Raw genomic sequence first — 24,083 nt, 5'->3', positions numbered from 1 at the left:
TAGTTTTTGTTTTGTTCTTTCTTCTCCCCCTTTTTTGTTTTGTCAGGTTTATGCTCATCCAGGTTTTATTACCAGTTTTTGAAAGTACGTGTACACAGTAGTTTTGGTTCTGGATTGTTCGTGGTGTGATGAGGCAGTATTTGTGCCATACCTAACAGAATATGTCTGTTATATGCAGTCAGATGTATTTAAAATGGTTAATAATTAGGAAATATATGAAAATGTTTACATTTTTAAGTGTGTGATTTATACAATGTGTGTTTTTCCTCTTTGCAGAGATGTCCTCCAGTGTACTATGATTACACATCAGATTTTGTTGCGTGGTGCTGCTCAGTGCTATCTTCTTCAAACAGCTATGCATTTGACAGATGTGGTCAGTTTGGGGTTTTGTGTTCTGTTTTATTATTTTGTTTTTCTCCTGATGTGATAGAAATACAGTGACATTTTTTACAGGGTCAGCAGTATTCAAAAAATTGCTAACTACTGTGCTTATACTGATTTTGCTGGATTTGCAATTTTTTTAGTGACTATTTAAATTGTGTTATGTAAGTATGGTATGCTTCTGTCACCTTTGGTTTTCCATAAGAAATATTTTTTAATTATTTTTTATTAGTTGATGTTTTATTGTAGGATTTTCTTGTGGTAGTTAATAGTATATTATTCCATATCTACTGTGTAAACTCAGGTTTTAACAGATAGAAACTACATAGACTTTCCTGTAGTTCCTAATAATAAAAGTATTCATGATACCAGAATGCTAAAACTAGCATTAGTGTTGAAATTGCAGGACTACAGTTATTTAGTAATCAAAGTATTCAGGTTTTGTTTGTTTTATAGCTAGCTTTCTAAATAAGTCTTCTATTTTGTGTGTTATAGCTATAAACTCATATGAATTTCTTTAGGATTTGTTTTTAGAAATGTAGAAATAGTACTTATGAGTGACTCTTAATCATTTACCTACATTAATTTAAAAGTGAATAGCACCATTCTTACGGTCATTCATTTATTTTCAGATAGACTAATACTTGGGAAAATTAAGTTTGGTCCCAAAGAGGCAGAAATGAGTCTGAATCACGAAAAGGAAAAAGTAAATTTCTTATACTGAAACTTGCCAGATATAGGCAAACTTCTTGAGTTGTCACGTAGGTATTGTTTGTTGTATATTATGTTGACAGCTCTTGTATCTTGATTAATTCCTTCAGGAGAAAGTGTCCTTCCCAGAAGTTTCAAGCTTTCTTCTGTCCCTTAGACCAGAGGAGTCCCTAAGGAGAGATACTTTGTTATGGACAGAGGTGAGAACTGAAGTCAGTTTTATGTTCATCAAACCCATCACTGGTGGAAGTAATAATATCACTGGCAGGATAATCTCAAAGGGAAAAAATGTGCATGCCATGTAGAGTGAGATTGTAAATGGTAGACTTTCACAGGATACGCATTTTATGTCTTTGCAAGATGTGAAATGCTGTGAATAAAAGTTCAAAGATGAAATAAGCTTTTATATAGTATATACTAGAGCCAGCTCATTGTGTAGCCAACTTTTGGTTACTTGTACAGCCATATAATGCTAAAGTGGTTTTGTGCATAGTGTTTTCTTCTCATGTATACTGTACATTTCATCTTGCTCCGTTCATTTTTGGCATACAAGTTAAAAAAAAAAAAAAAGCTGGTCTCACTAGGTAACACTTGATTGGAAGAAACCCTTTTGAGATAAGAGAATTTTTTACCAGTATTGCTTAATTTTAGGAGTTGTTTTTCTTATATTGGTACCACTGATTTTTTGGGGGTGCTCCGAGGTGCCCTGTGAAGAGCATTCTTTTTATTTGTAGTTAGAAGGGAGTAGTCTGCTGAGGCTCGAGGGAGCTCTGGTGAACACCCCTTGGAGAGTGTGGGTTTGCTGATGTGGGAGTTTGTGTTGAGCAGTGCTCTGGTGTGCTGCTGTTAAATCAGTGATGTCGGTGCACAGCTGCCAGGCGTGGTCAAGGAGTAACATGCTGTTCTCAATTCAGCTCTGCAGCTGGCTGCAAGTGAATGACAGGTGCTTCAGGAAGTCTGTGACCTCGGATTTTGAACGTCAGGGGACATCGTCGCTATGTCAGTACGTGCGCAGTCTTATGGCAGAGTACCTTAAGACACCTGTATCTGAAAGTAAGTTAAATGTGTATTAATAAAAAACACTGTTTTTAAGAGAATTAAAAAAAAAAAAAAATTACAACAATCCCTTGGATTTAAGAAAAATGGTTTGGTTATTTTTATACTGCATCTGTTCAAATTCTACCCAACTAGTGTATTCACAATTCTTAAGTTTGGATCTTATTTTTCGATTCCAGCTTTCCTCCATAAATTAAAGTCCTGCAGTATTAACTGAACATTAAGCATTAACAGTCGGTTTTAATGCTGCCCTGATGCTTGTCCATTAGGTTTATTTTGTCACTCTTTTGGTGGTGTCTGAAAATGCAGGAATGCAGGGGGCAGAGGAAAGCACAAAGGAATATGAACCCACACAGGTTCTTTCTCAGCAGAGCTTTGTAAAATGACCCAGTATTTTTGTAGGGGGAGAGGCCACAGAGTGAGGCAGCTTGTCAGCTCATTGCACGCCTTCCTGAGTTGTTACAGCCTGCTGATCTTGGACAGCTTGCAGGAGGTGAGCTGCCACATGGTGGAACCAAGGAAGGGACTTTGTAGCCTGTAGAAATGTGCAGGTAGATTACAAAGGGCCTTCCTTGTTCACTGCCACATTTTGAATTATTATTATGTCAGGTTAGTGCATTCTTCCAGGCACATCGAGAGGAATGGCAAATTGATCTTTTAAAATAATTCAACTTTTGGCGTGGTATTCGCAGTCATAGTGAATTTCATATAATTTTATATTGTCAAAAGTCAAAACTGAACACTTTTTAAGTATTATACGTATAGGAAATAAAAAAGCGAGGTCAGAATTTGCTGATCATAAATAGCTTCAGAAACTTCCTGCAGACCGGGAAACTTCACTTGATTGTCTTACTGTTAGACAAGTAGTTGTTGATGCTCCAGGGTAAATTTGCTAAAAAATTTGGCAGATCATCTCTCCTTCCTGACATGGTTGTTTAGTCCTTGGTCTATATTATCTACAATTGCATGGCAGACATTTGCATTTCACTTGTAAAAAAAATGATGTTTGTAATTCTGGTTTTAGATGAAACTTAACTAATAAGCAGCTCTTTAGAGGGGAAAAAAACCAAAAAAAGGAACCAAGTCCAGCTGCTTGAATTGGACCTCCAAAGTGTTTTGTTTTCTAAATTCCCAGAGCCAGAAACATACCAGTTTAAAAAAAACAAAGCCAAAACCGACTTACGTACTGCTATTTAAGAGACATTTTATAAGTGATGATGTAGTTCTGCACAAAAGATCGATAAAAAGAGAAACTTCACTTAATTTTTTTATAACTTCCACTTTACCGAATAGTTTTAGTTCTTTATGTAGTTAGTTCTGTGGTCAAAATCACGGCTGATGTTTCAGATGAAGCGTAGTGGAATTATGTTCTTCATTAAATCAATTTGAATATGCTAATGTATTGTTTAAAGCAGTGGAAAAGTCTGTTGTGAACTGCTACATAATACATAGTACTGCATAACATATTGCCTAAAATTTATATAAGCATAAAGGCCAATAGAGTTTAATTTATATCTAGATAAAGAATGCTGAAAATTTAGTAGTAATATTAGCGTTAATTGTTTCTGTACTATTAATTTATTAAAATAAGTTGCAAACCCAGAAGCTTTAGAAAGTATTGCAAGATATTTTTTAGTTACTGTGGAAACCTTAAAATATCTTTAATCAGGAGCAAATTGCTTTATGCCTGACTGGTTTGAAGCTAAGCTTGTCTCAACAATGATTCTGTTGGCTGCTGACGTGGAGCAGATGAAGAATAAATGCAGGTAAGTATGAAATACCTTGTTTTACATTTCTGTCTTTTTCAATCCCCTCACTCCTGAAGGATCCAGTTGAAGCTGGGAAGCCTGACGAAGTTGGGAAGCTGTCCTCTTTTCTCTGTAGACTTTCGGTCAGCCTGATCGTTCCTTAGGCTTTGTCCAGCTGTTGCTGCAGGCAATACTGGGTAACGTTCTAAAGATACTTAAGTGTCTCGGAAACCTGTCCTGTTTATTTCCATAAGTAACTTCAGCACTTAAGGCAGATACTCAGAAGAAGACTTTCTTTTTAATTTTTGTTTTTGTGTAGTGGAAAAAGCAACATAGAGTGGATTGAACTAGAGGCTTTCTTGAACCCTCTTCTGGATGTCTTGATGAGACTTGGCAGTAATGCTTACATACCAACACTGAAAACAGATAAAAGCCTTCAGCTTCTCTTGAAGTTATTGCAGACCCGTTCGTTAAAATGTTCCAAACCACAAGATGGTTAGTGACATCTTCAGTCTACTGTGTCTTCTGTTCATTATAGTCTGAACTCCAGCTGAGCTTCGTAACTGTTTCATGGCTCTAGTGGCAAACTAACAGTAGCCTAGAGGTGGTAAGTGGCAAAGTTGGCAATCCTGCGTGTCTGTTACAAAACTTGAGCTGTGGGTCCAATCTTACAGGTGTCCTAAGGACTGGGAATCGAGGGGAACGTGGAAGCCTTCTGAGAAAGCAATCCTTATCCATTAGGATTCGATTATCAGTTAAAATTTGAAGTGTGACCGTTGCAAATATTTATAGGCCTGGTCTTTGCAAATGAATGGATTCCACAAATCATTTAGACACTTCAGAAAGAAGAATACTGCAGAAACCCAGCCCTGCTTAGTTGGCACAGGTTCAGCCAGAGTGTTCCCTGAGTGCACAAAGTGATCCTGCTGGACATCCTGTTTTCTGAGTTGATTGGTAGGCTAGGAGGTGCTCACTGAAATACAAGCCTGGTGATCTGTCTGTCTGGGAGTGTTGGCACCCCACAGATGGAGCACTAGAACTTGTAGACCTTTCAGGAGAGTTTGAACAAAAACTATGGAGTCCTTACTACTTTTGAGAGTTTGTAACCAGAGTAGACCTAAATGTTTTTCCTGAGAGCAAATAGAAAATTGCCATATTACTTTCATTGAATTGGGATGCTGAATGGGAATAGGAAGGATCTTGGTGTTTGGTTTCTGCTCCCCCAGATTACTTTGGAGTTTATTTTCAGGGTGTTTATAGCATGGAATAGAAGAGCAGTTTTGGAATGGGCAGGCTCCATATCTAGGCTCATGTCTGTAACAAAAATAGTTTCAGGTTATATATCCAGGTTTCATATGCATGTCTAAATGCAGCCCCAAAATAAATGCCCGCTCTCATTTTAACAAGTGCAGTATAAATCCAACCTCCCTGCCTCCTTAAATTTCAGTTGTTTCTGTGGAATGCTGAGCACTAATTACGCAGCCTGTTAAAGTTCCCATTGGGACATGATCTCTGACTGTTGAACTGGGTTCCTTGAAATGAGCTAAACTGGAAGAAATGTCCACTAAGCTACCACTGTGCATTCAGCCTACAGCACAAGGGTAGAACAAGCCTGAAACAGAACCCTACAAAACACATGCAAGCACATATTAGGTTTTTTTTTGTATCAATAATAAATAATTTCCTTGTGTGCCTTATTTCTTTATGTGCTTGCTAATGTACCTGCAATGGATCGCTCCTCCTTTGGGAATTTTGACACTTGACATGCCATGTTGAGCTCTGTTAAGAGAGTTCCAAAGGTATGGCAAGGCTGAATGGGGTCCCCATCCTTTTGAAGGGCCCTAGAGGCGCTCCAGTTCAGCCCATCATCAGTCTTTGGAGAGGCTTTCTGAGTTGCATTGTAGCTTTACGTTAAACAAGGATTACTTTCCTTAAAATTATTTTCCGCAGTGTTTTTGTGCTCCTTCCTTCTGCACAGGAGAACCAAGTGATAAATCTTTTATTTCTGCAGCTGTGAATTGACTGAGGTGAGGGGTGGGAAGGTTAGTGCTGTGTAACACCGAAGTTGTGTTTCTGTGTTGATTAAATGGGAGGTGAAACCTCCTGTTTATCAAATGGAAAACAATCAAATGCTAGGGAGTAATAAAGGAATTTAACTTTGTAAAACAAAAATAATGAGTGGGAAGTGTTTTATTTAAGAGTATTTTAATGGGGATAGACGTGCCTGAAATGCATGCTGAAATGATCAGCATTATACAGTTCTTGCTGTCTAAACTGTTGTTAGATTTCATTATTTTAAACAGTAAGATTTTGGTAATTATTGCCTTTTGCTAGTGTTACAGAGGCACTGGTAATGAATTGAGTTTTACGTGTGACATGCTTATCTGAAGGTTTTATGTACATAAATTGCAGATGTTTTAGTGATTTGAGACTTATGATGAAAAATGACGATAATCTGATATAATAAAATTGTTGGTTCTAAACAATTTAAGCATTAGAAATGTAGTCCAATGAGCCATTTTAGTAGGGAATAATGAAAGTAAGTACAATATGTATCTGGAAATAGATTCCCCTTTATATTTTTGTTTTTTGAAGGCCTTCCATTTCATAAGAGTTTTGCTACAGGAAGTGTTACTCAGGGTCAGCTCCAGAAAAAAAAAAGCAGCTGTAGCCTCTGGGTAGTTCTCCTGAATACTGAAACTAATGACTGGTATTTTTAAAACAAGGTGGCCATGCAGAGTATTTTACTCCATTTTCATACTGAGATATTATTTCTGTGGCTTTCAGCGAGCCCTTACCCTTGAAACACACCAAAGTGAGTTTGTGGTTAATTATGTTTTACCAGAGTGACCTGCTTCACTTGTGTATGAACTTGTGTCTTTATTTGTGAAATGCAATGTACATGTGGTATACTTGGTAGCCTTTTCTTGTACGATACCACATTTTGTCATAATCTTTTATTTTGATTTGCAGTGTTAAGCCTGGAAGCTACTGGGCTCAAATCTTGTAAGATTATGCTATTTCCAAAGGTGAATTATTTCTAAACTTCAAAAAAACCAGATCAACAATCAGCAAGTCCCTAAAAGCAGTTTTCAAGTCTATAAATACTAGGAATGGGAAAATGTATTTTTTTCACATAAAGTTAATGGCTGGATATAAAAGCTTTTGGTTTTTATTAAAGACTAAGTTCATTAATAAGCCATTAGTGCAAGGGTTAGGAGTGGGACAAAAGTGCATTAAAAGTTGGAAAATGGGTCTTCTGGTCTTGTGTGGGTTTTGGTTCACTAATACATGGTGAATCTCAGGAAATAATATAAGCTGGTTTGATTCTTTCAGCCTTATGGCTTACACTGCAAAAGAGTACAGAGCTGTTTTAAGTAATTTTTAGGTACTTGAGTACTGTTACTGTATAACTTTGTAACATAAGTAAATCTGCATGATATAATAAAATTCCTAAAGGAACTGTATTTCTGTATATATACTTTTTTTTTCCCTCCACACAGATGAAGTACTGCTCTTTATCTGGAAATCTCTTGTGACACCTGTGGAGAGTATTCTTGAATTTGTCCTCCGAAGGCTTACTACCAATGAGTTAAGCACTGTGAGTAATGACTGAGACATGCTTTGGTGTGGTTTTGCCTGTTAATTTGATTTACCAGTGTTCCAAAAGTTCACATAAAATCTTCAAACACCTAGAAAGTGAATTTGCATAGAAGGACTTCTGTTGACTTTTTGGAATGGGCACAGTAAGAAGGAAAAAAAAGTGCCTTCACAAGTAGTGTTTAGTGTCTGTAGTCTGCATTTCTTGTTTCTTTTTAAATCTAAAGAAATCATATACTATATACTACATAATGTCCACTGGTATAGCTGTGGACATAAGTTGTTAGGTGTTAGGAGATTTCTAGTACTTGGCCTGGTTACCATCTTAGTTAACTATCTTTGCTCAGTGCTGTGCCCAGTGTTTAAGTTTCTATCCCCAAGAAACTAGAGAATTTTTAAGCAAAGCAAAAGTTAGGGTTGAATCAGGAGAATGGCATCTCCTGAAAGTCAGTTTTTAAGGTTTAGAAGTTAATAACCTCCCTCAAACAAACCCTCAAATTAAAAGTTGTTCAATTGCAGTGATAGTTGTCGTTTTCCTTCGGCTGTCATCATTACCAGTAGCTTTCTTTCTGATTTCCAGTTTGATTTTCCTCCTCTAACTCGTTCAGATTGTGATTGTTTCCTCACTTTTTTAGGTTGGTGACCTGGAGCGTTGTGATCTGTACTTGGCCTTAATTCCAGAGATAGTGAATTTGTGCTTGAAAGCGAACTGGAAGAAAATGCCATTTATCAAGAATTTCCTTTCATCCCTGATAAATGCGTCTATTCGTAATCTCCAGGAGGGAAATTCTGAAAAGGTAATTTAACATTATTTACAACAATAAATATGAATATAAAACAAGCCAATAAGTAGTAATTAAAATATATGCTAATATAATATTTAGATTCTGCATTAATAATTATGTAGGCATGCTATAAACGTAAGTTAATATACAATTACTTATTTCTGTTGTGATATTTATAATGCATGGTAATATTATATATAATGTGAAATTAAGTAATAGTTTGTGTGAATGTGTGTGTGCATATATATTCCTTAACACATGTCTTTATTTGGCAGTGTAATATGGATGTATAATATTTGTAGCTAAGATTTTTTTAGTACTTTGGTTTTTTAATATTGCATTATTTAGAAGTCTGTGTAGCTAAAGTAAAATTCTTACTGTAATCATGAGCTATGTGTACTCAGTGGTTCAAAGGTGAACTAATCTTACTGATCAAGTAACTATTAAATGAAATTACCACTTGTGTTTGTTGGCTTCAAACAAGTCAACCCAATGACTTTGCATAGCTTTGGTGTTTTCATATAGTTATGTTGATTGTCCCATAGTTCTGTGTTAGGCTACTATATCTGAAATACATAAATTTTCAAAAGGTAAAGAAATACTAATAACTTCCATAAAAAAAAAAAAAATAAATTAAGATTTGTTGGGCAGTGTAAACTTTGGTCTAATTGTTTGGTATTATTGTTTTGTTCAAGAACAGTTAATAACACCTTAAAAGACTGTAAGCATTTGATTAGCTAGGCTTGCATTTTAAGGGAGCAAAGAACAATGCTTGATTTTATTTTGTTCCTCCATTTATATACTTTTTCCAGTAGTTTCAAAGTAAACATTTTCTGGTTCAAATTTAGTGTTCACTGGGGCCCTTCCCCAACTTATTTTGAATTCAGGGGAATTATATCTTCATGATGGTTTCTTCAGCTGCACATATAGTACCTCTTCAGTTTGAGAAGAAAGAAGAAAATTCTGAGTAATTACAGAAATCTTTTCTGTGCTCTAGACAGCCACGTGTAACTTGGAGATATTTAAATAACATCAAAGTTTTCTTACTCTACGGGCATTATATCCTTATTGGCTTTTTTTTTTTTTAATGTGATTTTAAATTTTGTCCCTCTTTGAATTTATGTGTTTGTCACACAAAATAACCACGGCAGGGTTGTGATCTTTTGGGTGCTTGGAGGAGCTACTGCGTCACGTTCCGAATTTCCACTGTCGGGCTTCTGGACCCACATCTTTTTTTCTAATTGCTCTCCAGCAAGGTGCATGAACTATTCTGGCAAGATAGGAGTGTTCCATCACAGCCAGGCTGCCTGCACTTAACACCTAAGTGACTGTAATTTGGAAGGTTCCTGCTGCTGTCAGCGCTTGTAACTTGTGAGCGATTGCACTGACCCAGCCCAAGCCAGGCTGCATTGGGCACAGGGGAAGAAAATACAGAAGTGGAAGGATGCAGAGTTGCTGCTTTTTGATGGTGATGCAAAGAGGAGGATTATTAAAAGCTTTGGTGTGTTATTTGTATCATATGAGAAGAAGCTGGGCTGTGTTCGTTCACGTATGATTTGGTTTTACTTAGGAGCCAAAGGTTAAGGAACAAATTAGAAAAGCAGCTAGCATGGCTTCACTTGCAGCTGTGTGTGAGATAACGGATGGGAGGCTGGAAGCACACCTGGAATCTCTGCCTTCTGTGGATGCTCTGAAGAAATTCATTTCCTTTTCTCGATTCAATGAAGTTTTAAAGAAGCCGTCTTATATTGAAGAAAAAAATAGGTATGTCTGCTAAAGCTTCAGTAATTCTCTAGGATAAACTTGATTAATGTGAAGCAGTGGTTCAGATGTTGGCTCTTCCTGTTCTTTGACAACTTCTTGCCAAGAATTCTGTACACAAACTGTTCACTCAGTTGCTCTTTTGCCTTAACATCCAGGTTTTAGAACATTAAAGCAGTTGCAATTGATCAGACCTAAGGTTCTTTTGTTAAGCCCTCTAGTTCTGTGAAGCCAGAGCTAGCTATGAACGTTGCTCACCCTTAGGCCAGATTAAATATATATACACTGCAGAAAGCCATGACATGTACACAAGCAAGTTGAAATGTAAATTATTTACTGTTCAGAAGGGAAACCCAGAGGAAGCCTGAGAGCCCAAACTCAAATACTTGGGTAACAAGAGAACACAGCCAGCACCTAGTGATGTATCCACTGAATACTCTTACAGGTGTTTGACTAATGAGACTGAATAAGCTCATAATTGATTTTTCTCTTTTAAACACAGCTTCACTTTTAGATTTCTTTTCCATGTACTTGTCCACTCTTGCCTTGAATTGTATAAATCTCAGCACCTTGACGTAGTACAGTGAGTTTGTACAGTTAAGCACTTCCTGGTGGAGCAGGAATGTGCAGGATAAACTTAACACAGTTATTTATTTAAGAAAAGTGGTTTTTTTCACAGCTTCTGTGAAGAAACGACATCTCAAGGATGGGGGAAGATCGCTGCACGCTACGTTTGCGACCAGTGGATTTGCCTCCGTTTTGTTTTACGTTCATTTGCAACACTGGCTCAAGGGTGTGAGGAAACTTCAGTAATGGCACTATCCACAGCTGAAAGGTCAAAAGAAATTCTACAGTCTGCATTAGAAGCCCTATCTATTCTCCCTTCAGACCAAGTTCTGCCTGTGTTTGACTGCATGAAAGTCCTTGTTCCCAAGGTAAAAGATAAACCTGCACAGTATTAATAGGTTTTTTGGGGGTATTTTTTTTTCTTTTTTTTTGTTAAATGTAATACTTTTTTATCTCTTTTTGCAGCTTTTGGACTCATCAGAGGCTCTCTGCATAGAAGCATTTGATTTGGCTTGGAAAATAATATTCTCTTTGAGCAACACACAGCTAATATTTTGGACCAATCTAAAAGCTTTTGCTCAGTTCGTCTTTGACGCTGAGGTTCTAGCTGTTGCTGCAAATGCAAAAGGTCAAGCATATATCAAAATAAAAGAGGTCAGTTTCAAGAATTCTTCTTTGTTTTTGAGAAGGAACATAAACTTTGTCTGGATGTAAAAATGTATTTTTGTTTTCCCTTCAGCTATTGTTGTAAACTTTTCATTTATGAAAAGGTTTGAGAATGTTAAGATAAAAGACCTGAGTATAAGACTGAAGATAAACAAATATATTGTTTGTTCTTCTGATACAGAAAATGAAAAATAATGTGTCTTTGATTTTTAGATGGTTCAGTATCTTCTGCATGCAGTAAAATTAGTTTTTTCATTTATTTTATTTCTACATAAAAATAAATTTCCTCTTGACTATTTTGTTTAGGATTTGACACCTGAATTGTCACAAGCTATTATTATTATGGGAAAATTATGCCTTTTTCTAATAGGTTACTCTTTATGAAAATGCTGTCTTAGATGAAAAGTTAGACAGGTCAAAATTCTGTAGATAGTATTAACTAAAACATTTTTACTGCTTCTTTAAAGGCTTATTTTCCTCTGATGGTCCCAGTGTATAAAACAAAAAAAAAAACCACAGTCACCTTAGAGTTCAGTTTAATACTGCATGGTAGACGTGCTTCCAGAGTTAAGAAGAAAAATACTATCTTTACTCTTCTTTTGTAAGGTTTATGCAGCTGCCAGAACTCCAAGTGTTCTTGCCTATGTTGTAGTGTTCTTTTTTTGATTAAGTCCAGAAAACCGTATTCAGTACTGGGCTGTTGGTCCCTATTAGCTTTATACCCTGCAAAGTTGTTAGCTATTTCTTCCTACATAATCTTTCTGGGGAGTTTTTCTTTTTCTTTTTTTTTTTTTCCCCTTTTAGCATTAATTGAATATTTGTGCAGAACAGTCCACAGTGAGTGCAAGACTTTTAACTAGGGCAGTAAGACATTGTGAATTATCTACCAGTATGTTTGTCTGCTGAGATTTGCTACCACATGTGCTGCTTTGTGCTTAGCACAAAAATCACGCTGGGAGGGGGTTGCAGTTTTGCTTTAAAGTCATCATAAGCAGCCCTGTCCTGGTGTCACATTAATGACTGTAAGTAATAGCAAATGTCTCAAATTTATTTTCAGCCCAGACACACCAAAATTATTTTTAGTAAAATACAGAAAAATGGACACTTCCTAGGTATTTAAAATGGCTGTGATATATCTGTATTAGCCTTAATTACCTTGACATGTAGTCCCATTTATTTCCTCTTTGTTTCTATTAAAAATTTGCTTCAAATGAATTCTTTCATTTCTCTACTTTAAACACTTTGAATCTCCTGTAGACCCAAGCCAAAATAAGACGTATTTAAAGATGGTCAATTATCTCTTCTGTTGCAGAAGTTGGTTGGCTTTTACTTTTAATATCTGTAGCAGCTAATTGTATGCTCAGTGTTGTAGTAACTAATGAGCCATAGTTACTATTTTATTTTCCTTGATCTTAAAACTTGCTTAAATTCTGAGAACTACTGCCTTAACTTCAGCACTGGTATTTCAAGCATTGTGTGGGGTGTATTTTGCCAATGTTGAGTGTTGAGTCTGTGTGACAGCTATCCCATTGTCTGCAGTGGGACATGCCATGACAGCAGGCATCAAGGAGCTCATGAAGGTCTCCTAAACTCAACAAAGGGCATCTGGTCGAGCCACCTTCTGCCCCTTCATAAGAAAATGAAGATAAAGTTCCCAAGCAAGTGCCTACTTATGTATATTCTTATTGCAGTCCCTGTTGCCACTGACCCACTGTGCAATGGCAGTGCAGTTGTAGCTAAAGAGAACAAAGGATGGAACTGCCTGATGTTGATTTGTCACAGAAGCACAATTTTCATTTTGTCTACCACAGTGCACTCTGTCTTTTTTATAGTTGGAAGGGGTGGAACAAAGGGGTATTTTTGAGTCAAAAATGGGAATATTGCTATGGTAATATCGAGCAGGGCTTCCGCACAAGGTACCCAGAGCACTGTGTTCCTTAGCTTAATTTCTTCTGCTGCACTCTTCTTTTTCCTTTGTGATTATTCATATGTTAATTATGCTAGAACTTAAATGTCTTAAATTTCTTTTGTGTGTGCTGAACTATTAGCGAAACAGTTGAAAAAAAAATTCAGATTTGAGAAATGCATAATAAATGCTGTGCTGCTTCCTTACAGGTGAAACAACAGCTCAATTTTGGAATTACTAGGAAAGTTACAATGCCTGTCTTTGCACTAGAAAATAGGTTTGAATTCTTGGTAAAAAACCACACGTACTTCTAGTGCAGAGCTTTCTTTCCAGCGAGTGTTTCTTCAGACTGCATTGCAGTATTTCAGTTTTAAGTTCTCCATTGAGCTTCTCGGTGCTTTAATGCTTAGCAATTCAGAACAACTTTCCCTATAAAACCAGCATTCCTGTCAAAGAATTGTCACATTATCAGAACTATCATTTCAATGCAGGGAAGAGAGGCAGCTTTGTCTGTTAGGAGCTGTTACACCTTCTGAAAAACCATTTTCATGGACAGCTCTAATTGATGTCTAAAAAGGAATTCTTAGGAAGCCTTACCTGTTCATTCTCCCTCTCCCAAATGCTTGCAATTTCTTAGAAAAAAATCACTTTGTAAGTGACATTTACTCTTGCACTTACCCTAAGGAAGGGAAAGAAATATTTCGGGGCCGTTTTTCTTGTTTTGTTTTATTTTTCTTCTTTTTGGAGGAGCATTAGATAGCAGTTTCAAATACTGTAAATATGCCCCCCTTAAAAACAAAAAATAAATTGTACAAAGACTTGCGCTTGACATGAACGTAATCCTCCTTAACAAACAGAACTAGTGATATGGCTACTGATGTAAAAAAAATTGCTTATGTTTATTTTTTTGTTCTTAAATTGGTAAGAGTTGATTAAAACACTAGGTTTGTGCTCATGAAGAAAGCCCTGGCTCATTTATTCCACTTAGCAGGGGATTTGTTTAAGGCATCTGGTATAATGTATCTGTTTAAGCAAAGACCAGTTCTGGTTTTTGTTAACATAAGCACGTACAGGGCCAATTGCTGCCCATTCACCTGCTCTTATCATCTTATCTATTATAAATAGACTGAAGACAGCAGAGCAGAGATAGGATGCAAAAGACCATGAGACCCATTAAAATAGATATCACTGCAATTTTATTCTAAAGATCTGGCACTTCTGAAAACTAGGTTTTGAATCTTTCATTTCTTATTTTCAGATAATTTTCAAGGTCATAGATCTGTCCACTACAAAGACTGGAGTCTTCAATGTAGTCCTTAATCATTGTTGTCAGTCTTGGATATTTCCCACTGTTGATGAGAGAAGTGCCTTGACAAATGCTTTCTTAAATGCTGGAAATTATAGTGAACTTATCACTGAGGCTTGTGTCTTTGGAACTGTATTTAGGAGAGATCAAAGGTATAAAAAAAAAATCTTTGTGATTTCTATTTTACAATTTTGTGGGGTTTTTTTTTTTTTTTTTAACTTTGAGATAACTATTGAAAAACTGGAAATGGGTTTTGTATGTTATTCTGCTAATTTTGTTGCTTTGTCTTCTTTCATCTCTGAAGGCACATTCAGGATGTGCATGCCTTCATAGAAAATCTTGGAGAAAAGTGTGCAGCAAATATTGTTACAGAAAGGTAATGCTTTTGAGGATACATCTTACAGTATTTGATGTGAATTGTGTCTTTGTCTTGGTTGATGTTCTGATAGGAAAGATGCTGATATGATAGTCATAATTCAAATACAAACTGTAGAAAAATGGATCTTCAGGAAAATACAACTCACTTGTTAATCTGATTGGCTGAAATAACTACTTCCTCATTGTCTCACCTCAATAAAGTAATACTTTTTTTAGGATGCTGAGGTAATAAATACCTTGTCACTGTAAGGAAGACAGTTAAGAAACTCAAGTTTTATTGCAGTCAGATTTTGAGCTTGGCTTTTTAACATGGGTTGCAAGCCCTTTTCGTGTGTGTACTGGGCAAAGGCTCTGCCTCCAGGCTTGGAAATGGGGATCTTAGCTACTGGATTGTTGAATTTTTGTGTAGTTTCACTTCCATTTTTATTCAGTGGAAGAAAATCAGAGGAAAAGTTCTGTCACCTTGTTTTCAGATATGTCAGTAGTTTATAAAACCTGAGCTTTTTAAAAATTCTACTGCAAAAGTTCACTACTCCTGCATTTTCTCCCTAGAGCTTTTTGGTAATCATATATCTTCTCGTGATGGTCTGCAGCTGTTACAACCTATAATGTCATTAATTTTACTTTTGCCATTAATTATTCTAGATGTCTCTAGCTAACTAATAGGAATAAAGTGTTTTTTGGGACTAGATATTTGACCGAACTGTAAGCATAAATTAGTTGTTAAAAAATTACAGTTTACAGGCACAAAATTTGAAAAACTTTCTGGTACAGCTTTTTCTATAGAAAAAAAAAAATTAAACACCTAGATGTTACTAAAGAACTCTAGATAGACTCAGGGTCAGGTTGTGAACTCACTAATTATTTTCATCACCAATGACAAACGCATTTTAAAATTACAGTTCTGGGTATTTGTATGTTGTCTCACTGTAGGCAACTTGATGGCTGTATGACCAAGAGGATATTTGGTGCTGATTTATGAATTATCTTTATGTCTAAACAAGTAGAGTTGGATTTTTATTTTTATTGATATTTTGCAGTACAAATCGAGATGATCACTACGTTCGCGTTTGTGCGGTTAAATTTCTGTGCCTGTTGGATGGATCAAATATCTTGCATAAAACGTTCATGGAAGACATTTTCATCAAACTACTCGATAAGGTAAAATTAATTTCTCTTGGTATATAAAGGTGGCGTTAGTGCAATTAGTAAAACGTAAAATACTTACAGTTGACAGGATGCATTTAGGGTTGGTTGTGTAGGCTCTCTAGATTTCGCCGAGTGATACTCTTTCCTTCTTTATGAGACAGAAGTTGATTCAACCAAAATAGTAAAAATTGCCTTTTGGGTTTATTTCTCTCTTTTTAGCAGGTATTTTGGCTTCCTGAAACATTATCCAAATTGTAACTATTGTTCCATTAAGAATATTCCTTTAGGCTGCATTCTGAAGCGCTGCATTTCGCTTTAACAGTTGCAGACTACCTCTTAAATTGAGAGCTGTTGCCTCTTTAGAATACCTTTAGATATAGAAATAAGGGAGAAGGTTGGGGTTCAGTTTTCATTTATATCATGGCAGCTTATGCATGGGCAGGAGTCTAAAGTCAGTGGTAAATTACTGCAGATGCTGTTAGAACATCACCCATACATTCTGGCATGGTTGAATCCTGCGCTTTTTCTGAAGAACTAGGAATGGGTGGGTTCCTCATTCCTCTCAATTAAATACCGCAGAAAAATGATTAATATTTGTGTTGTGTGATTGACCAAGCAGGGAAAAGTGAGCTTTAGAAGATATTTGCTTACTTTATTATTTAATTATAAGCTTCAGAATTTAATTCTTAATAAATTAAGTAAATAAATTTTCTTAAGCTTATGTTCTGTGCTGATCCTAGCTGTGTAGTAGATGCTGCTTTCTAAGTACAGAAAATATTTACATATATTCAAATTTAAAGGAAGAATGGGCAATAAACCTTTTAATTTTCTTCTAGGATGAGCTGGTATCCAGATCTAGAACACGCTATTATGCAAACTCTTTGCAGCATAGAATTAAAAACCGAGTGTGGCAGACACTCTTAGTTCTTCTCCCAAAGCTTGACCAGGTATTGCTCTTTACTATTAATTTTTAAATAAATAAAGAAGTTCCTACTTTCAAGACCTAATTTGGTGTCATGGAAGCTGTGTATGTTAAATTACAGCAGGGTATAAAAGGCATTGTAACCTGTAGCTGATGTGGAAGTTCTGTGTTGAAGTTTTTTGTAGTTTCATTCTTTCAGTCTGAAGTCATGGATTTATCACGCATTTTCAGAGGGCACTGGAAACTGATTCTTAGATGTGTGAATTTCAGGAGGCCAGATTTTTCCTGTTAAAGCTATCTAAAAGTTTGTACTGACTATCTGATTGAAAGCTTTGCATGTGGTAAAAGCATTGCGATTTTATGAACAGTCAAGAAATTGACAAGTGTTACTTTCATCAAATGCTGCTTCATAAGAAAATGTTTGAAAAGCATAATTAAGAAGTTAGATGGTTTTAAAATGTTTTAATATGCATAATATATATCTAATATTTTGATAAAGGTGAGAATGTTCTCTTTTTTCCTTCATGGCAACAACTCTAACGATATACTAAAGGATTGCCTAATTTTGTTTTCTCAGAATTTTTTGTGTGGAACTATTGACAGAGTTTTTCAGGCTGGATTCAGCAATAATCAGGCATCTGTGAAATACTTCATAGAATGGGTTGTTATCTTGAGTCTACATAAATATCCCCAATTCCTTGATAAATTCTGGGATTGCTTTTCCTATGTAAGTAAGACCTTTTGCATCCACTTGAAGAGTAATTTGGACAAAGAGGGTACACTTTGTTGTTCCATACCTTATTTTCTGTGTATTCCAGTTTTCCTTTAATAGCTGGGGCAGTGGGATGTTGAGTAGTTCAGCTTGGAAGTGAGTCTGAGCAATAATCTGAGACACTTAGAAATTTGTGACCTAAAGATGGCCAAAGAAAAGTCAATTCCTCCTGTCGAGAGATTTCCTTTTCTGATGTTTATTTCTGGGCAGAGTGGAGCTGGCATAGTGAGACAGAGTGGGCCAATATGAGAGCCATCAGGACCACATGGACACCCTAGATCCTGAGCCTGAAGGTCTAAGTTACTTGTGGTTTCCACAGCCCACCTTTGTGTTTTTTTGTCACAGCCTCTTTGTCAGTGAGAACATGACTTGCATAATACATATTCAATTTGCAGCTTTTAATACGGACTCCTCTCACGGTGGAGTTCTGTCATGAGATTTTAAAACTGAAGCAGGGTTTGAGTGATGATACCCAAAAGTCATGAAAGGATTGACTGAGGAGAACTGACTATTTCAGAGTTCCTTCCAAAAGCTCAGGCTTTTGGAATTGTTGTCATTTTAGTAGATGATAATTTGTTGGCTCAAAGTGATTTCACGCTGATAACAAATGTACTAAATCACAGTGGGGCCATTCAAACCATCAGAGCGAGCAGAAAACATGTAGATTTATGAAACAGGAATAGAGATTGCTTTTTCAGAGCCTCTCCTGGTGTTGAGGAATATGTTAGGAATATGTTATGGCTCGGTGTGGAGCTGCAGTGTGAGCTGCAGATTGAGCTCTGGGTAGCGGGAGCCCCAGACAGTGGCAATGCTGACCTTTTGCATTCCTGGGGGAATACAGTGAACTTGGGTTGAATTTTAGCTCACTTATGCCACTATAAACTTCATTCTCATTGATGTGTTAGTAAAAAGCAAATAATATGCTAGGAAAAGTGAAATCCTAATCATATCGATCTTGTATTTTCATAAATTTGGCTGTGGAAACTCGTAGATTTTTTAATAGTGTTAATATTATTGCACATGCAGAACATGGCATGAAAATATAGAAAGTATAAAAAAATTATATATATGCATTCTTTTTTATTCAGGATGAAGAAAAGCTTAAAAAAAGCATCTGCACATTTTTATCAGTGTTGGCCCACTCTGACATCATTCTTCAAAATACCTCAGAGAAGGTACATTTCTCTTAAGAGTGTTTTTTCTTTATTCACTTCCAGTGCACATACAGAGTTCTGAATTGAAAACAGACTGCCAAAATGGTTTAAATATCTCTTTAATACCTACTTCCTACTAAGGTATCCTTTGTTATGCAAAACACTAACTTCCTGTCACCTCTGTAAAATATTTGACTTAGGAAAATTAGCTAACTTAGCAGCTGTTCTGCATACATAGAGCCTGATTACCTGTGAAATTTTCTAGAATAGCTACTCCAGTTTTAAGTAAACATGTGGATGCACCTGGGTTTGATTTTCTTGCTGCTCTTTTAATCAGAAGTAAGTAGAGGTTTCCTTGCAGGCAGAATAATGATTTTTAAAGCAACTGAATACATTTTGAAAGAACAAGTGGGGCTGTAGGTTTTGCCCTGATGAGATGGAAAGAAGGGAATCAATATAATTTTAAAGCTTTGTGATTTCCAAAAGGGTGTCTTTTGAGGAACTTTTTCTTGGGCCACTCATAACTTCTGAATGGTACCTTAAAACTTTTCATAAAAGAAGCTCCTTTGTCTTTGTTTCTTTAGAAGCCAGTTTTGAAGAAAGCCCTCATAGCTGTTCTGCAGTGGTGTTTCAGCCATAACTTCAGCGTTCGACTTTATGCATTAGTCGCCCTTAAAAAAATCTGGGGTATGTGCAGAATGCTGCACGTGGGAGAATTTGAAGCTCTGACACCAGTTATTGAATCTAGCCTTCAACAAATGGAAAACATGCACGGCACAGGGTTAGTAACATTCTTTACAGCTCAACATTGTTCTTCTGAGCCACTTGCAGCAAGTTCAATTTTCTAAAATGGCACTTGATAATTTTTTATGGGCTTTAATGGGGGTTTTTAATCTTTGTTTAAAAAGAAGTCTGTATGGAGAGACACAATACAGAAAAAGCAGCATAGGGAAGAGTCTTGACTTCTTTCTTTTTTTTTTAACAGCTAAAAGCTGACACTGATCCATAGGCTACTCTCCAGTTTCCATGGGATGCTTCTTGCGAAATTCATTTTGATAATAGAATTTGGAGATGTGTTATGGGCCTTTCTTGAAACATAAATAAAGCTTATTTTCTGAATGCTGTTCGTTTTTTAAAAATGGGCCTTTATTTAACTGTTGAAGTATTTTCTTTCCTATACAATATTTAGTAAATAAATTAGGCTGCTTTTGCTGATCTAACAATTGACTTTTTAAAAATACCCAGCACGTTGCTTTTTTAATGTATCTTACATTACTTTCTGCACTTGCAGGAATGCCAGAAGGAACTGGCAGCGAATCCAAGATCACTTCTTCTTTGCAATATTTCATCCGGTTGAGGATTATAGTCTAGAGGCAAGTCCAAGACCACACTATTTGTCTAGTTTTACAACTCTATTTTTATATTTTTTGGTATCTTCTAATTTGGGATGAAATTATCAACTATTATTAGTTTAAAACCCCAAAGAATTACTTCACCTAGATTGTGTTGGGCTTTAGACTAAGATTGCATCTTAGTTTTGCTACTTAGTACTTAGTTAAAATCCCAGGTCGGTTGGGAAGAGGTATGTGTCATGAATGTGCCTATTTGTGGGAATTAATCAGGTTTTATATTTTGGACTGGAAAGGTTCATTTTAGTAACTGAAGAGCATCTACTCAGTTGAGGTAGTTTATTAGGATTGTTAAGGCATCTGTTCCCAGAAGTAACTTCAAGTTATTAAACAAATTGTTTGAAGTGAATGGGATAGAGATACATCACTTCCAGAGCACCTTTTTCGGCCACCTTTTTTTGATATAGCTCAAGTAACTGACAGCTGAATAAACATTTTCATCATTGAAAATGTTTATTGAAGGCAAAAATAAGGGTACAGATAAATAGAAGAGACAGAAGAACTAAGCTCAGAATATGATATGAATGGGGTATATGCTTTTGCAGAAACAGTGCCATCTTTGACAGAAGAAATTATTTCTTCTTTTAACTGATGTTCTGTGGAATATTTTTGTGAACACAAATGTGCTAAATAGTGGAAAGTAAAAGTCCTGAACAGGAGGAAAAAAACCCAGCAAAGCAAGACTAATATTTGTGAAGCATTTAAATATGTTCAGGGTGTATCTTCACCTTTGTCTTGAACGGTGCATTGGGATAAACAAAAAGTCTGGGTTTTACACTCTTTGACCCTCTCAGTCTTTCCCTTGGGATGTGTGTTTTTTCCTCCTTAATGAATCATGTTACCTAGATGTATTGGTTGTGCTGAGCTGGATTTTACCACTAGATTTTAATGCTTTCACCTATTCTTCTTTCGACATTAAATAAATCTGCATCCTCTACTAGAAGGCTGTAGGAGTATTTGTAAAATCTTTAGTGTTACACATAAAAGATTTTTCTCTAAACCCTTGTGCTGAGAAGCATAGTGTTAATTCTTTGGTATTCTAGAATTCCAGAACAGTAATCAGTGCAGATCCTCAGGAAAAGTTTAATTAGAGAATAAGTCTAGTTTTATGGAAGTTTTGGCTAGCACTATAAGTAAAGTGATGAATATTGAGAGATATACTGGTTAGCTGTATTAACTACCAAGAAAAAACAAGTATTAAAAGCGTAGGAGGCTAGATAATAGACGTGTTCCATTAAACTACCAGGGATTCATTATCTGTTTCTGCTTGCTCTGGTGACTCTCTGCTGATAGCACTGTGTTGCATTGCAGACGATATTTTACACCCTTCCCCGCCTTTCGGAACTGGCTGAAGATGAATGGATCTCCCTCTCTAAATTTGACAGATTCACTGACATTCCTTTGCCAGCAGCATTTCAGTGGTGCCATTCCCGGACGGAGCTTTGTGATCTGAAACCAAGTGACTGGTCTCAGCAAGACATGGGTAAAATGTAGCCAGTCTGTATTAATTTCAGTTATTTGTATGGAGTAGCTGTGTGCATCTGTATTCAGCCTGATCTCTGGTTTGCAGCTGAAGTAAACTTGCATCTCTGCGAGCAGAACATGTCCCATGAAATAACAGTAGTATTACTTCAGTAGGGAATACTGGAGCGGTGTCTCCAGTATTACCATTTGGGTTATCTTCTTCATCGAAGCACCAGTTTCACTCCCACTTGCATATCCATATGAACATAGAGGTTGTTGTTACAGGTGCACATTCAGCTGAAGCAGACAGCCAGCCAGAGTGGACTGATGTTCAGAAAAAGATTATACCCTGGAAGAACAGCACTCCTAGTTTAGACTTGGAAATGGCATTTCAGGATCGTGCTGCTAAACTTGGCAAATCAAACAGCAGATTGATTGTGGTGGCTTCACTAATTGATAAACCTACCAATTTAGGAGGTAAGGTTGTGTGCACGTTTTTAAACTTTTATTTTAGACCTTGGAGCACAGTTAAATAATAGAAGTTACTTTCACATTATGTTGATAATTAGAGAATTATTGAAATACTGCTCAGAAGAATAGACCGTTATCCTGAAAGAAACTGGTAGCAAAAAAAAATCCTACCCACTTCAGAGAAAAGGGCCTTCTACAGTTAACATTTTAAGGAAAAAAAAAAAAAAAGAAGCACTTACAGATAGCATGCTTTAAGTAGAATTTTGCTGCAAATCATACTGTTTCTTGCTGATTCTATATTTGCTGCAGTTGAGTTTTTCAACTGTGTATGCAGTTAAAGGAAATTACTTGCTTTTTCATTTTTTTTCTGTGAAAATTAAGCCAAATCTTGTAAGCCTACAGATTCTCATGTCTGTTGGACAGCAGAATCCCATTTCCTGAGTAAGATTGCCTTCGTGATGTGTCAGCTGTGACATAATAAATCCTGCAAATACTTTGTTGTCGTTGTGTTTGATGTTAGCAGTTTCAAAAACTGCAGTGAGTAATGAAAAGCCCACAAGCTGGTGCTGTCTGCATTGTAATGCTGTTATGTGTTATGCTCTTTCATTTAACAGGTACTGGGTTTAAAGCTTAAGCTTGTGCGTGGATGTGTTAAACCATCTTGCTAAGGCCTGGACACTTAACCCCTCACTTTGTGTAATTAGTGTTGTAAAAACATGTTGTCAGACACAGCTCTTTTCTAGTTTTTGTCTTTCTGCTAAGTTACAAAACATTTTTTCTTGTAATTTATATGGAATAAGGTGTGGCTGGGAAGACCTGAAACTAATTAAAAATAGGTAACTAAAGTAGCCATTTCTCTTTTGCATTCTTTGTCATTTTCACTTGGTATTTTGGCTTGGTGTTTATTTTCTGCACAAAAATCACTTTATTTCTTGTTTTTGTAGGTTTATGTCGTACAAGTGAAATATTTGGAGCATCTGCACTGGTTGTTGGCAGTCTTCATTATATACAGGATAAGCAGTTTCAGCATCTGAGTGTTTCTGCAGAGCAGTGGCTCCCCCTTGTTGAGGTGAATGTGAACATTTTAATAGCTAAAAAGTGTACTCAGCATCTTCAGTTTGTCAGATGCATAGTTCAGAGTCTTATATATTTTATCTTGAAAAAATGATCTTTTTGTTTAATGGAAGCTCCTGCTGTTATCTCTGACACTTAGTCTTGTATGTTTTGGGTCAACCTTATAAAAAGGAATTTAGAAAATACTTGCAATTACTTATTGCTGTGATAAATTGATTATGTGAGCTCTCATTGTTATAGCTTTCTTCATTGTATTGGTGGGGGTATTTTGTGGCATTACCTAGCTTTTTGTGCTACTGCTGAAGAGCTTTTAAAATGTTAAGCTATGCATATGGACAGAGTGTTTGGGGGATTAAAAAGTCATTCATCTTAAAAAGTGTCCCAAGTGTTTTTTGTTTGGTTGGTTTTTGACAATAACTTCAGAAGTTTACGAAAGATGATATTTAAGTATTTTTGTTTTTTCTCTGCTTTTAATGCACAGGTGAAACCATCTCAGCTTGTTGATTATTTACAGCAGAAAAAAACAGAAGGCTACACTATCATTGGTGTGGAGCAGACAGCTAAAAGTTTCGACCTTACAGAATACTGCTTCCCAGAGAAATCACTATTATTGCTGGGGTAAGAGCACAGAGTTTTGTGAATCTGCCTCTTGCAGCCCACCCCTTTCTCTGGTCAGAATTTGGTCACATGAAATCCAAGTGACACCGGTAAAGGTGATTCCGGAATGGGAAATGATTTTGCAAAGAGCAGTCCTCGGCTTTGTGTGCTAAGGACCATGAGGTATTGATACCAACTGAATGGCG

At 36.3% G+C, this 24,083-nt stretch overlaps 1 protein-coding gene across 1 annotated transcript in view; it reads left to right on the top strand.

The window, feature by feature from the left end:
* The window catches only part of TARBP1 (TAR (HIV-1) RNA binding protein 1), a 31,929-nt gene that overhangs the window by 6,626 nt on the left and 1,220 nt on the right, over positions 1-24,083 (top strand). The window contains exons 8-29 of the mRNA XM_058419768.1: positions 277-373; positions 1,203-1,292; positions 2,007-2,145; positions 3,818-3,914; positions 4,216-4,391; positions 7,400-7,497; positions 8,132-8,293; positions 9,852-10,045; positions 10,722-10,977; positions 11,075-11,263; positions 14,440-14,639; positions 14,792-14,863; positions 15,906-16,026; positions 16,851-16,961; positions 17,514-17,663; positions 18,797-18,883; positions 19,447-19,643; positions 20,154-20,235; positions 21,583-21,754; positions 22,021-22,212; positions 23,151-23,275; positions 23,762-23,898. Of these exons, the coding sequence (XP_058275751.1) occupies positions 277-373; positions 1,203-1,292; positions 2,007-2,145; positions 3,818-3,914; positions 4,216-4,391; positions 7,400-7,497; positions 8,132-8,293; positions 9,852-10,045; positions 10,722-10,977; positions 11,075-11,263; positions 14,440-14,639; positions 14,792-14,863; positions 15,906-16,026; positions 16,851-16,961; positions 17,514-17,663; positions 18,797-18,883; positions 19,447-19,643; positions 20,154-20,235; positions 21,583-21,754; positions 22,021-22,212; positions 23,151-23,275; positions 23,762-23,898 (3,144 nt within the window). The remainder of the gene's footprint in view (positions 1-276; positions 374-1,202; positions 1,293-2,006; positions 2,146-3,817; positions 3,915-4,215; positions 4,392-7,399; positions 7,498-8,131; positions 8,294-9,851; positions 10,046-10,721; positions 10,978-11,074; positions 11,264-14,439; positions 14,640-14,791; positions 14,864-15,905; positions 16,027-16,850; positions 16,962-17,513; positions 17,664-18,796; positions 18,884-19,446; positions 19,644-20,153; positions 20,236-21,582; positions 21,755-22,020; positions 22,213-23,150; positions 23,276-23,761; positions 23,899-24,083) is intronic.

Source organism: Hirundo rustica, chromosome 3 (genome assembly GCF_015227805.2).
Source record: "Hirundo rustica isolate bHirRus1 chromosome 3, bHirRus1.pri.v3, whole genome shotgun sequence".
Classification (NCBI taxonomy): domain Eukaryota; kingdom Metazoa; phylum Chordata; class Aves; order Passeriformes; family Hirundinidae; genus Hirundo; species Hirundo rustica.
Note: the sequence above shows the minus strand (reverse complement) of the source record. Positions and strands in the feature narration are given on the sequence as shown.